Below are 14904 nucleotides of genomic sequence, written 5' to 3'. Positions count from 1 at the left end.
CCTGAAACACTATATAACGTAGTGGTCATGAAAAGTGCCATATCACCAAGAATGATTACCTAAGGCCTGAATTAGTTTTGCTTGACAGGCTCAGCACAGACTGAGAACTTTAACATATCTATTTCCCGTCACCTTGACTTGAAGGGAACACGCTCTGAAGGCAAAGTGGCAGCAGTATCTCCACTGCCATTAAATCACCACCTTTAGCTACTAAGCAAGAATAACATTTAGCAGCAATTATGACAAGGAAACCTTTCTGATACCCGACACAATGCAGCCAGCTCACACAAAGAAATAAAGATAATTAAAGAGCAAATTTTCATATTAAAATCATACCAGTCTAGAATTCAGAGACTGTATTTTACGCATAAGATTCAAGCATGTATATCGACCTTTTTGTCTTCCCATTCCCCCAAGCTGCCCTTCCCCTCAAGCATGATATTTAGAGAAGAATGACTCTGAAATTACCACTTTCTTACCGAACATTTTTCCTCCCTGAAATGCATTCAATTATCACAGCTTGCTCTGGTGGGGAAAAAACCCCTACAGGTATCATTTTTACTGAACTGTATTATTTGTGCCATTCCAGAACAAACTAAACAAGGGCAGGATGAAGTTCCGGCCTTTTGTTAGGAAGGATTACAGAAATATTAACCAGGATAGAAATGAAGTATTTGGCCTATGCTGGTTTTCTTATTGATGATCATGCATGACCCTGAAAGAACATGTCTAAAGCATTAAATCCTGTCGCGTATTGCCATGTTCTGAGTTAGGATGTTCTAAGTTTACTTAGTTACAAGTAAAACACAGGCACTTATAAGAGTAGTCAAGTTGTAGATAACCATAAAGCCTATGTGTTTTTCTTGTACATGAGGTTAAAGTCTAATCCTGCAAAAGGATACACAAACTCAGCACACCATCACACATCTCGATTGAAGCCCTAGAGAACTTTAGAAAAAGGAGTCTCGGTCTTTCGCCAACCACTCCAGAGCAAGTATTTCAGAAAAATTTCCCAGGAAACAAGCTCAGTCTCTGAGCAACCTAAGAGTGTTGACAAAAGTCAATTTCCACTTCAATTTATCCCTACTCCATGGCTTTCAGTATCAATAAAATCTTTTTATCTGATTTTTCAGGATCATCCGTTGCCCAGTCCTGAAGAGCTACCAAACAGCACAGATCTCTGTTGACAATACCCTTATGGATAAAGATTAACAGTGGGAAAAAAAAAAAAAAAGTGTTAAAAGTGAAATGAATGGTGACAAACTCAGAAAAACATGCTTTTATACACAGTATACTCTATTTGTATGATCCATAGAACTAAAAGGACCTAGCGATAGTCCAAGTCTTTACTATGTAGTAAAAGACTTTTCCTTTACTTTCCATACCCTAACAACATGATGTAGAAACCCTTTCAAATAAACCAGAACAACCTGGAGCAATCATCCTTCTGACAACGCTGTAACAAAACCTGAAACAATTCCAAAGACCCATCCAACAATACAACTATAATCATTACAGCATAAAACTTATTATCAATGTTCTGTACATAACGTCGCCAATAATTATGCAGCAAGTAAAGAAAGTACAAACTTAAACGTTAAATCATAAATTAAAATGGAGTGTTTTAAAATATCTTATATATCTAAAACAACGAGTAAATATATAAAGAGTGCAATATATAAAAAGCACCAAGACTGAAATCTTGCCTAAACCTGCTTAAAATATCCCAGTGTTGGTACCCGATATAATCTTATCATGTTTGTGCTCAAGAGCAACCCAAACAATTGAATATTCAATGAGAAGGACGAACACACCCACTACGTGCAGAACCTTCTCCGTTTTCTTTATAATCCTGGTAATGCCAAAGTAATGTTTTAACGTGGAGTACCAATAAAGGTTCATGATATTAGCAGCTGCTTTAACATACTGTATATTTCCTTCTCCTTCAGTTCCATGCACAGCTTCACAGCCCAAAGCATTTGCTCTGCAATCCGTTTCCTTCTTATCCCTTACTGCAGTAAGAACGAAGCATGAATCACATTGCCAGAAACCAGCATACAATACAAATGGTTTAAAAAGCTCTTTACAGTTATGTGATCTACAGTAGGCATCAGAGGACTTGCCAATGCACCCTGTGAACAGCACAAAACCAGTGATCTATAGCCTAAAATATTACCATAGGCCTCCCACTGTATTTCTTTTTAAGAACACAAACAGATTTTTATGCTTTAACAAGTTCAGATTTTTAAAGCACGTGGCAGACTGGTTCATGCTGAAATAGTTATTAAATTACCTGCTGCACATATCTGTCAGTGGTTTTCCACATGTAATAATACTCAATGATGCTAGTCAGCGACTTCCAAGGGAGCTGAAAAACAGTTGTTACAAATTAAAGCAGTTACAAGAAACTACAAGGTTCACATCTTATTAAAACACGTTAAAGCCAAGTATAGTTGATACAAAAATACTAAAATGTGAATGTATTAAATTCCTACATTAAAATCCATATGCAAGTGAATACTTACTACTATTTTAATAATACACAACCTTTCCTTATATTTAACAAGGATGCAGAATTACAATAATATTATACATCCAAATCCAAATGTAATTTCTTCTGTTTAAGCCACACCGTTAAACAAAATGATCAAAAACAGAATACAGATTTCCATTAGGAAACACAGAAGGTAGTATCTCTATTATAAAGTGTATCAGGACTAAAATAAATCATCTTGACAAGACTGTGTTTGAGTCTCATGATAATTTTACTCTTAAAAAAAATACAATGGTTACTTAGTTCAGAGGTTTTTCAAGTCCCGTAACAACTCAGACACTCATACAATACCACTAGTTTTGTATAAACCTCCACATACTCTCAACCATTAAACAAGAAACAAAAGGATGCTTGGGACAAATGCTACCTTGAACAACAAGAGCGAAACTGAAAATATTTCACAAAAATCTCCGTGGAAACTCAGGGCAATTGATAATGATTATTTTGGGTGCACACGTTCATTGGTTGAAAAATGTATCAGCCTAAATCTAGCGGAGAAACAAAACATAGGGCAGCCATTTTTAATTACTGTCAATTAATCTATTTAGCTCCATAAATCCTTCTATAATTTAATAATTCTCTTATGAAATTCATGCACTTTTTCTTCATAACCTGGAAACACGCTACTGTTTTGTGCATGGTATTTTCTAGAGGCATGCATTAAGACTAATATTCTCTGCTTTTTAGAAATGAGGATGATTTTCAGGAAGTCCCAGAAAAAACAGGTGTGGAAACTTATCTTTCCAACCTCACTCACTCCACTTTGGGGCTTTCTGCATGTCTTAAGCCACAGGAATTGCTTCCTGAACCTTTAATTAAGTTCCTAAAACAACACAGGAACACCCTTATCAAGCTGCCTCTCCCTGCACGCAGGAGCTCACAGCCAGCTTTTTCCCACTGGTTGCTTCCAGACATTCAGAGGAACTGAGTCTGGCTCCCACCTCTGCCTTTCAGGAGCTGGGATTCAGGTCCAGACTCGGCTGTGATTTTTTTCTCAGGCAGTGTACCACAGTGTGTAAATCCCTGTCCATTTGCATTTTAATTAAAAAGGATCAGTGTAACAAATGCGTAAGCTGATGTTCCAATAAATAGCAACATAATTCACTTTAGTAAAATCCTTTTACTTTCTCAGGCAAATTACGCCTTAAGAGAAATCTGCGCAAGAGAAGGCCAGTGACGGGAACATGTGTGTGGTGTGAGCAGTCTCTAGGTCCATATTCTTCCTGGCATCCAGATGAAACACTGTCACCCCAACTACCTGCCACTGTCAACGAGTACCTTTTAGCATCTCCACATTTATTTTTCTTCCTGAACACTTATTAACACATTCATGCTACAGATTATGTTTGACTTGCTCTAGAAAATATTTTAATCTGTTTTAACGATGATTGTGACTTCCATATGATCATTTACGCAGTAGGTATCTACAATTAAAAGACAGATAATTAGGTGCTTGGACTGGATAACCATAATCCTTCATAATCCTTCTATACTTTGATTCACAACTCAGCAAACCTGTTTGACAGACTGAGTATGACCATCCTGTGTTCTGTTTACCTACGCACCCGGAGGATGAGACACTGCAAAGGCACGTGAATTTTCCAGAGGAGCTGTGAACAGCCACAGAATAATGTACTCTCATGACCAAATTTATTAAACACTAATTGAAAGGAGCAAAATGGCCACCCGCGTGACATTTTTGGTTAGCAAAGAGGTGCCAGTGGTACAAAAACAGCGAGAGGGAATTTTCAGTTTCTTTAGCTTCTGCAGAGTAAAAATGGACCACTCGAATCAGACCAGCCTGAAAAACGTAGAATTATAAAGTATCTTAAAATGAAGATGTTAACTTTAAGGCATGTTTCCACAATTTTCTGAAGTTGGAAAACAGTTGCTCCTGTTTTCTACAAATGGTTCAAAGTCTGATTCCCAAGGCTGTTCCTGCTATATTTGGGACATAACAGTTATAAGTTCGTGAAAACTGGTGATAATGAAAAACTAAGAATTAAGAAGCATAATAGCTGTCTCATACCATTAGGGAAATAGTTATTTTTGGAGAACATAAAATACTCAGTCTTCTCCCATTCTACTACTCTGGGATGTGAAGTAATTCAAGTAAACTCAATTAACTTGAAAAGTTTAGATTCATTAGGATTCACATAGGTTCTTAAAGAGAGCAGAGCATTAACAAATGAGCTCCTGTAACAGTTGATGAGTCAAGAGCTGATGAAAATGATTATTCAAAGGCTAGACTGGTAATTTGATAACAAATGAGCTTCTGTCTATTAAAAAAAAGGTAAACTCCTTCACACCATTTAATTTAAAATAATTGTCTTGCTTACTAATATTTAATGTTTATAGCTTAATGCTTGAGCTGCACATTGAATGTCAAATACTGCCAGTTCCTATTAATTGCTGGAAAAGTAAATGAGCCTGCCCTTTAGAGAACTAGCACATAAGGGCTGCAATTGCAGCTGCGATGCTTTGCAAATTCAGGACAATTTGGGAAAGGCAGCTCGTCTGGCATATGACGACTCAAGCAGGTACTGTATCACCTTTCTGCTTCGGGATACTGCTACCAACCACTTTCTGCCACACGACAGTCTTGCCCGCGCTGTGGCACCACTGCGTGACTCTCGGGTTCAAGTTCAATCTCAGCACCACAGGATATAATTTTATCATTAGATCTTACACGGACACTCAAACAAGTCAGCACACACCAGTGCATTAGCTTCTTTGTCCATGCCTTTACACCACATCTAAGAGTGGATACTTTTCAATCACTAGCCACTGAAGAGAGAGATGGCAATAGATAAATGTATTCTCATGCATAACCACTACTTAAGTGCTACAAATTTACACCTACCTCACCTTGCGGAAACTTCATGTATCCACGACCTAATTCTTGAAGGACTACTTTAGATGATTACTTAAAACCAAATGTTTGTTTTTAAATCCCTATACCTTTAGAATGATACATAGCAAGTGAGAACATGTACATTTTACTCTAGAGAAATTAGGATACCCCAAGATTACACAATGATTAATGTACCTAAAAGCTTCCAATTACATAGAATTAGATCAAGATTGTGTGAACCAAGTTACCAATATAGATTTTCTTCTAATGATGTTTTAAAAATGGCATGCCACTTTTCCAAAGGTAAAAAAAAAAAAGAAATAAGATTTAAAGATAGACAACATGCCTGTTCTAACTAAAAGAAACTATAATTAATTAGTGCCCCATATCTATTTCTGCTGCACTTTGATTTATCATTAATGTGCCCCCAGTAGGCTACGCAACTCTTATCTGTAGATCTGTGCCTGTCTCTCACTTTGGGAAGAGAGTAAGGGAAAACATCTGCGTTTTGGGAAGGAAGGTTCAATGAAAGGAGGAGGGTATTAGGAGTCTACCCGAGATAAAAATTAAACACTTCAAAGAGCTTCTAGTAGACTCACTCAAATATCTAGCATTTGAACATTACAAATGCATAAGTGATTCCTGCAGCACATTACTGTGTCACTTTAATGTCTGCCTATCAACAAAATTACATATAACATAACATAGAAAATAAAAATATTACATAAATACCAGAGACAAGGCTTAGATATACTTGGTCACAAGTTGTGTTGGGACTCCACTTGTAAACAGCTGATAAAATCTGTAATATATGCTTTAGGCATTTTTGAAAGCTGAATACTATGTATTAGGAAACATTTAGTTAGAAGACATAGCTACTGAACTAACGTACAGTTATGGCTGAGGACCATTTGTCTGTATGAGAAATAATAAGGAATTGTAGTTTACATTAAGATTTCAGTTCTAAAATGGTATAAAATATTCTTTTCCACTCGTATTTTCTTGAACTTAACAGAGCTATTTCATCCATGATGCAATTTTCAACCTTATGTGATGAACGCAGTGAACATTTTCTCCCTTAGGAATCTCAAAATTAAGCATAATACAGCTGTTAAAATGTCAGTTCTTCAGAAAAACAATAGCCTTCCCTTCCCACCTTCATTCAATTATCTGTTTCATTTCAGAACTGTGAAAGTGAAGAAAAGACAGCTTCGCTCAGTGCCCAGCCTCCTCCCGCTGTCCCACGCTCTATCTTGGAAGGACTTCTACATTTACCATGGAGTACTGTTTTCCCCTCACGAAGATTATTAATAATATCTGCGAAGGAAAAAAGCTCTGAGCTCCCAGAGTCAATCAGAATGAGCTGAGAAAATGTTTCAATCGACTTCAGTCTTAAGTAATTCCTTTGGCTGAAATCCTAACTTTTTCCACAAAGCCCAACCTGAACTTAGTACGACAGAGGAAATCTTTTCCCTTGAAAGAAACAGACTCTCCAAGAAACACGCAAAAAAAACTTGCAGACAAATTACTAGCAATTCCAGCAACCAGTGTTAGAATAAATTTCTTTTAATTACTCTGCATTAGCATTCAGCAAATTAATGCTTTGCTCTCCTATTGTCTGATACTACAGTACCAAAACCAGTGAAGTCAGAACATATTGGAAAACATTTCCTTTAGTTTTCAGAAGTGCCAAAATACCTAATATGTCAAAATAACTCCCTGTAATGTGCTTTAAAATCTACCTGAATACGAATTTCTCTCTGCTAACCATAGAGGGAAACCCCAGCTTTCCAAAAACACTCAGGGCAGTCAGTCATGTAGCTCCTAATGAATTTCACTGGAAATTGTGGAAAAGTTCTGAAAAGCTGCTGGAACTTTTTCAGATGCTTGTAAAATCCTTGTAAAAATCCTTATCAAAACACATCAGCATGAGACATCCTACCTGGTATTAAACCATTAAACAGACTATCTTCTGTCAACATCTTTCCAAAGAATGGCACCAAATAAGAAAGCATACTGACTTGCATCCAGATAAAATGCGTATGTATGTTAATTACGTATCAGCTACACAGACCTCTCCTCCAGCTAATCTTCCAGACCTACAGAAAGCAGTTATGGTCAGCCATGTGAAAACACAGTAACAGAAAAGTGGATTACTTTCGTACTTACAAAGTCTTGTCGAATGTCATTGAAGTCCTTGCCATACTTTTCCAATGCCTCTTCAAATAAACTAGCTTCTGATGCTGACCACTCTTCCATTTCATCTCTACACAAGACAGGCCCTCCAACTGGCACTAGAACACTGATGGCACTGGTCAAATCATAGTTGTGTTTATGCAGTGTATCCATTGCATGAAACTAGCAAGGAGGAGAGAATAAAAAACTTGTTTTAACAGACAGCAGTCCATTTCAGCTTATGCAAATCCAATGTGTTATTTTCTATAAGCCACGCAAGAAGCCTCAACTAATGCTAAATTTAGAATCTATCTTTATATCATAGGTTTTCTGCTGTGGAACATAAGGAAAATAAATTGTTTATGACTTAATTTGGGAAAGGAAATGCCTTAATAAAACATTTACTAAAAATGACATTAGTTTATTAGTTCCTGCAAATTACTAGCAAACATTTCTAGAGAATCTTTAGTTGCCAGGAATTGGTCACAAGTAACCCAATAGAGGCAGTAGCATATATTGACTGAGGGGACATTTTCAATTAACAGAAGTTCTAAATAGTAGCTAAATAGCTGTCGAGACATCGATGTACTCAATATTCTCATTGCTGGGGAAGGAAGTCATTTATTGTTCTCGTTATCATCATACTAAAAAACAAGCAAAATTTCTGTCCCTTCCTAAACTCTGCTGTCAGAGATGGGTAAATGAGGTTTCTTTGCTTCACTTTCCTTTATAAAAGAGGAAAATAGAAAATGAACAAGTTATAGCATTTCAATTTAGAGGTTAACAGTGAATGCTCACATCACTAAGCAACGATGGGGAATATGAAAAGTAAGCAACTACACCACAAATCCACCCGTAGGGAAAACGAGCAACATACAAGAAGCCTTTCTGACTCAGCGTCCCAAAAGATCCCATCACCACAATCTTAAATTGTTGTGCTGAAGGAGGTAGTAGAGGTATAAAGCGCAATAATGTGTGTGACTGCGTAACATCAGTCTCCCACTATTTGTCCCACCACAGCGATGAGCTGTAACTCAGCATGCAATCTCATACAGCCCTAGACTCGTCTCACGAGAGGGGGCACCCGAAACCTTTCAAAGGAAGGAACACTTCCGTTACGTGTCAGTACAGCACTTACAGAGCAATTCTCCAGTTGAGCTTCCGCATACAAATGTATTGCAAATAATAAATTATCCTTATCTTTTGCCATCTCCTATGAGTGCCCGTATGAAAGCCTCTAGCTTTCAATTTACCTCTTTGAAAGCCATCAAGAACAAGATTCTTGAACTGTTTGTCTGCAAGAATGAATGTCAGTCTTATCTTACAACAAGCCATTTTACTTATGGTTCAAGTCAAATTCACCAGCCTTGACAAAAAGCTATTGTTAAAATGAAGTATTCTAGGATGGAAATATGTAACATAATGTCCAAAATCCATCATCTTCAAATTAGAGAATAAAATGAAACTACTGGTTTATTGCTTATCTTTCAGGCAATGAGCAAACCAGGCTTTAAGACTGAACACTTACAGCATATGTAGCATATGTGTTACTAACATTTAAATCTTTGCTTCAATTGCAGCCCTTGTGGAAAAGCAGTACACACCGGGCACTTTCCAAGCAGCTGCTAAATCTGGGATCTATTCACTGATACCAACTTTCTCAAAAATGACAAACCAAGGTGAATAAATCAGGATCTTGCTCTTGCCTTATGTTCATTTTTCCATCTGTAACAAACATCTGATTCCATAAAGCTTTTTTGGTATTACTCAAGAAAGGATTCGTAATGAACTCTGTAGATAAGTACTGTCTTATCTGAGCTGTTCTGTGACAGCAGACCACTGACAAGTTCCCATGATAAGACACTCTGCTTCCTACAGGTTTGTCAGCCCTCACCTGCAATCAAAGTCCCACACCACAACAAGCAAACTGTGCTAGCAAAAGCAAGAGCAGCCTGAAGACATTACTACAGCTCAAGACAGAAAGTCCTGGACTATCTCCTTTTTACCTGCTTTACCCAAGGATAAGAGGACTGCAAGAAACAAATAGTGGTATCTGACACCTAAGGAGCAGGAGGCTGGGAAGACCTGGCCTTGCCTCTGCCAAACAGGAGCTTGAAGAACAGAGGAAGAACCACCCTTTTCTAAGAATTCTTGCCAGAGCATATCATCAACCACAGACAACAGGTCCCACCAGAGGAAAGGAATTAGCTACACAGATAGAAGGAACTTCAAGTCCAAATTTAAGCAGGTGAAAGAAGAAACTATCCACCAAAAGCCAAGGAAGGGCAGCATGGAGCTGGGAAGAAAGCAAATGACAAGCTGTAACACACAGCTCCCAAACAGATGCCATTTCAGTAGTCAGTTAAATCAACTAGACTGAACTGCCTCCAAAGCAGCACTAAAACTGGAAACATTCTATAATTCAATAAATTTTCAACTATGTTCATCTTAGAAGCCACATATATGGCAGTCTGATAAAATGAATTAAAAAGTAGTTGTTCAAAATGGAAAGGAAAAACCTGTTCATACTTCTCACTTTGACGAGGCATCCAAAACTAGATCGACTTCCTCACAGTAAAGGAGCACAGGCTCTTCCGAGCAAGCCCACCACAAGGAGCAAGTGATTCCATCAACCTGCTCTGCTTTAATGGCTCTCATCATCAGTGTACACATTATACAGCGTTTAGGAATCTGAAACAGGAAGTCTTCCCACTTTCCCTCTCTTCTCAGAGATCAACTTTCATTATAAAATAAAACACTGCCTCTGAGAAGGCTAGAAATGCAAGTTGTCTCACAAGTCTTTATCACTCTAAGAACATTCACTATCATCTAAGAAGGTAAACACACATTGTTTCATGTCTTTCAGTAGGGTTTTCTAAAAGCATTGGTAGTTTCCTGCCTTGTCTCAATTGCCTTCCCCATGTTTTCAAAACAAGGAAGCGTTAAAGTAGCCTCTCACTTGCTATTAAGCTGCAAGACCCCCCTAATGTGTACATCCACCCTGAATTTACTCATGTTTATAACCTGTACATTTATTGCATTATTTTTATCAGTCTGTTTACAGTCATCTCTCATTGAAACAACTAATTAGGAACACCGGAAAGCCAGAGGTATGGTGTACAGAAACCCCATTAATAGCTCTTCAGGTGCAAGAGTTATCTGCCTTGCATGAAGAATACGTACAGTGTAATTTTCTTAGTGTTACACACCTACATCCCTTTCAAAGCATAAATAAGATACACTACAAGTTCTGCAAACGTCTGTACTAACTTTAACTCCTGCTCAAAATATGCACCCAATTAACATGGGAATGTCTGAAAGAATAACTACTATAATGGCAAATCTATCTTTTCTTAACTTAGGAGGAAGAACATTGCCAAAGAGCAAAAGAGAAGGGTTTTAAAAAGCTGAGGGGGTAGGAAAATGAGAACAGACAGACACAATAATTAAACCTGGGGTGGCTCCTCTGATGTCCCATTATAAGATATGCCTTTCATTAAGTGTAATGGAACGTAATGGATCATTTGCAATGCAGAAACATTTATATGGCACTCAAACACTAAATGTATCCCTTTATTAGCAGCACTCCACATGTACTTTCAAACAAGAAGAAATTGCTATAAGGATGAATCTATTCTATTAATCACTGAATACAGTAAGAAGGATACTCAATGTGTGGGATTTATTAGAACTTCTTCATCCAATGCAATCTTAATAAAATGAAAAACGTTTAACTGAAAAACTGTTTTGATGGAAAAAATAAAGCATTTAATGTGAACAGAATTATGCTGGTAAGGTCACATCAGCAATCGTGAAACAGAAAACTAATTTTGAGCATTACTGAAAACATTACATTTTGCCACTGCCTTTACTACACTAGTGTAGTCCAGACTAAATCAGTTTCCTGTTTAATAGCCTTTGAGCACGCTGCAAAATGTAAGAAATTAAATATTTTTCTCATCATACTAAAGAATACGTTTTATCTGGACTCTAAGAACTGCCCTACTGAACCAGAGCAGTCATCCATCTAGCCTGGATGATGTACCTGACTCTGACAGCAGCACCAAGGGATGTTACTTAGAAAAAATAAGTAAGTCTCATCACAGTCTGAGGTCAATTCCCATTTAATTCACCAGCATCTACAAACCTTGGGAATTCAGAATGCTAGATGGTACACCTCCCCCTATCCTCCTCAGTACCCATTTATGGATCCATGGTCTGTAATTTTTCTAACCCCTTTATTTAATCTGCTGATACTGTGTGTTCCTACAAAATTTTGCGGCACTAAATTCCAAGGGCTCTCCAACCACTATACAAGGCAGTACCTTAACTATTACAAGCTGATCTGTTAGTTTCATTCAGTGTCTTCTAGTTCAAATACTGGCGTACCTGATGAATAGCAAATCTACTTTAGCCTTAACCATCATCTTCATGACTCTGTACACAAGTACTTAAAATAATAAACTACTCTTGCTGATGTCTTTGGAAATCTAAGTCACACTTGATTCTATGAAACAGTAAGTTTTTTTTTCTTTCACATAGTTCTCCTGGTTTACTTTTATTACCATAACACATCTTGTGATCTCAGATAATATGAATATACAGAGACAAAACTTTGGTCTGTAACTGATATATTTTTAATTTTCTCTAAAAGATACAGGTGCTTATTTTACAGTGAATACTTTAACAAAGGAAACATTCTAAGAATATTCTAAGTAAAATGCCCTTCAAAAAGTTGCTTACAGTCTGATTGCTTATACTTTAGGAAATTTACTAACACAAAGGTAAGTACAAAATATCATCTAAACAATTTTTAATCAGCTTCATTACCGCATGCTTTAAATCACACTATTGATCAATTATACTGAGTGAACCCCTATACAATGTGTATTATCCACCCTGCTGTGAAAATTATCACACATATTATATTAAAATAGATTTCAGCTGAAGTCAAGTGACTTACAGTATGATTGCAAGGGCAGCACCAACATGCTTACAGAAAACACAGAGGATTATCTACAATAGATACAGGCACCTTGCATGCAGGTATTTAACGGAAAACAGATATCCAGACGACATGGGCTCTGGAGTAGTAGATACTGTTGAATTCACAGATGTAAAAAAAGTTGTAGGGTTTTTAACAAGCCACCTACCAGCGTGATGTCTCGGGAAGCAGCAGCTGCACTCATGTGTAAACTAGGTTGCCTGACAGAACTACTGCAGTCCAACGCTCGAGCAAATGTGCCAACCGCACTACAACAGAGAAACAGCAGACAGTAAATGCATAGAAAGATTTAACCTTTTTTTTTTTTTTTAGATCAGACTATGTCATGTATCTATAAAAGCATTCTTTTAAAACTAAAAGAACTAAAAGTCACATACTGTTACTCTTAAGATTTTAGATCTTTGCTAACAAAGGACAGCTTGATAAAAACAACTCAACGAGCACTGAAATAAAAATCCTGACCCTCTCCCCCAAAAGTAACAACCTACATATAAGGAACAGCATGGAAACAAAAGATACTCAAGAGAATTCTAATGTACCAATTTTTTACTAATTATGAAGTCAGAGACCTTACTCAGTTCGGGCTTTACAACTGTGACTACTATTTTTAAAATTAAAAAGCCAAAACACTGTTTAACAAATTACAGTATAATTAAAAAAAGGGGTTCACCATGTTCACATAAGGAATTAATAACGTTTTATTCACTTTGGTAATGTGTGTTCACTACTTCCATTAGCAAGGCAAAGAAAACATATTAGCTTAGTATTAGGTACCTCCAAAACCTTTTTTTGTGACAGGTTTTATGTAATAATGAAACACATGGATCTCTCAGCTTACTTACTAAAAGCATTCCAACATTATTGATCTGGAGACATTTTTCTCCAGTACTGTACACGGCATTTATTAGACTTAATCAGAGCAACAAAAGATAAGGAATAGAGATGGAGAATTAGCATGACAGTGACCATTCTAAACTGCAAACTTTTCTTGGAAGCACCTCTACGATACAGCATAGATGGTGAAGGGAAAGACGCGCAAGAAAATCTGACTGGGCTCAGCATATCATAGAGGAAATGATTTGTTGCAGTTATGAAGTAAGCCCTTCTAAATTCAAAGATCCAATTACTCACCTAACATTTTTAATACAGTGTTAAGCCTCTGGACTAAAGGACTGGAGCTTTATTCAGCAGCTACATTTCAAACAAGTTGTAAACGTAGAATTACACTAACGAGAAATGTCACTGACAGAACACACGGAAAGCGTCCTGTTACTGCGTACTATAAACCCAATATTTAACAATAAAATAATGCAACGTGCACCAAGATTTTAACTCACTAAGGTGTATTATTGATTGTGGAGAAACTGGTAATAACGTGTTACTGCAATTTTATCTTGAATCTCAAAACATTTAACACTAAATACATGTTTCAGTACTTGCTGCCAAAAACTTTAAGACACAGTTAAGATTCAACAGCAGTGATTCACACACTCCAGATATTAACTGCTTAGATTTCTAAAGGCTGTGGAATAAATAAGTTATAGTCAAATGCTGTTCCACAACCTTTGCTCCCTCCTTGCAGAAATAGCAAATATGTGACAAGCACACACACGCATTCTATTTTCTTTTTCAAAAAGTTTGGCAGTACATAAAACAGTATTTGTCCACAAATCGGTCCCGAGAATAAGGCTCTATTGTGAACACATTTCCTGATAGTCAGTCAACCCCTTTAAACATGTTGGCATTGATAAGGGTTGTAGCTAAACAGTCTTTCCTGTGATCCTTCTGTCGCTACTGTTCAAACCAGTAAAGCAGCATGCGGCATGACTGTATTTCCCTTCTGCTGCTACCTAGTAGCTTCTTATCTTCCTTTTGCATAATTAACACTATTTTCTTTTGACCATATTTCCAAAATAAAATCAGAGCGTGCTATGAAAATTACAAAGAGTATGCCATCACAAGTCACCCTCTAGCACATCAAACTTTTTAGGCTGACTTCAGAGCCCAAGCACATGTGAGTTATGTTGCCCAGTATGTAAAGTCAAAATTAAGACACTGTATAAAGCTAGGTTTATTTTGAATAAGCGATAAAGAGGTAAGAACTAAGGGACAGGAGGGGTGTGTGTGTGTCTGTGGCTATATGTTGAAATCAACATAACTTCCAGTTCACCCTTTCCTGGAAACTTTTGAAAAACAGTAAATTATTCAGAGAATCCAAATAAGCATAGGAATTCTAGAGCATTTGGCTGTTAAATAGTGACCAGTCTCAAAAATTAACAGTGATATACAATGCTCTATATAATGTCGCCATGCAAT

General features: G+C 37.1%; 1 protein-coding gene across 5 annotated transcripts in view; it reads right to left on the bottom strand.

Moving 5' to 3' along the window:
* Window positions 1-14904, bottom strand: part of MTA3 (metastasis associated 1 family member 3) — a 142889-nt gene that overhangs the window by 63950 nt on the left and 64035 nt on the right. For all 5 annotated transcript variants that reach the window (XM_063328577.1, XM_063328575.1, XM_063328576.1 and 2 more), the window contains exons 8-10: window positions 12737-12836; window positions 7578-7766; window positions 2294-2368 (exon numbers count right to left, since the gene is read on the bottom strand). In XM_063328577.1, coding sequence (XP_063184647.1) covers window positions 2294-2368; window positions 7578-7766; window positions 12737-12836 — 364 coding nt within the window. The remainder of the gene's footprint in view (window positions 1-2293; window positions 2369-7577; window positions 7767-12736; window positions 12837-14904) is intronic.

Source organism: Chroicocephalus ridibundus, chromosome 3, assembly GCF_963924245.1.
Source record: "Chroicocephalus ridibundus chromosome 3, bChrRid1.1, whole genome shotgun sequence".
NCBI lineage: Eukaryota > Metazoa > Chordata > Aves > Charadriiformes > Laridae > Chroicocephalus > Chroicocephalus ridibundus.
This window is presented reverse-complemented; position numbering and strand designations above follow the sequence as displayed.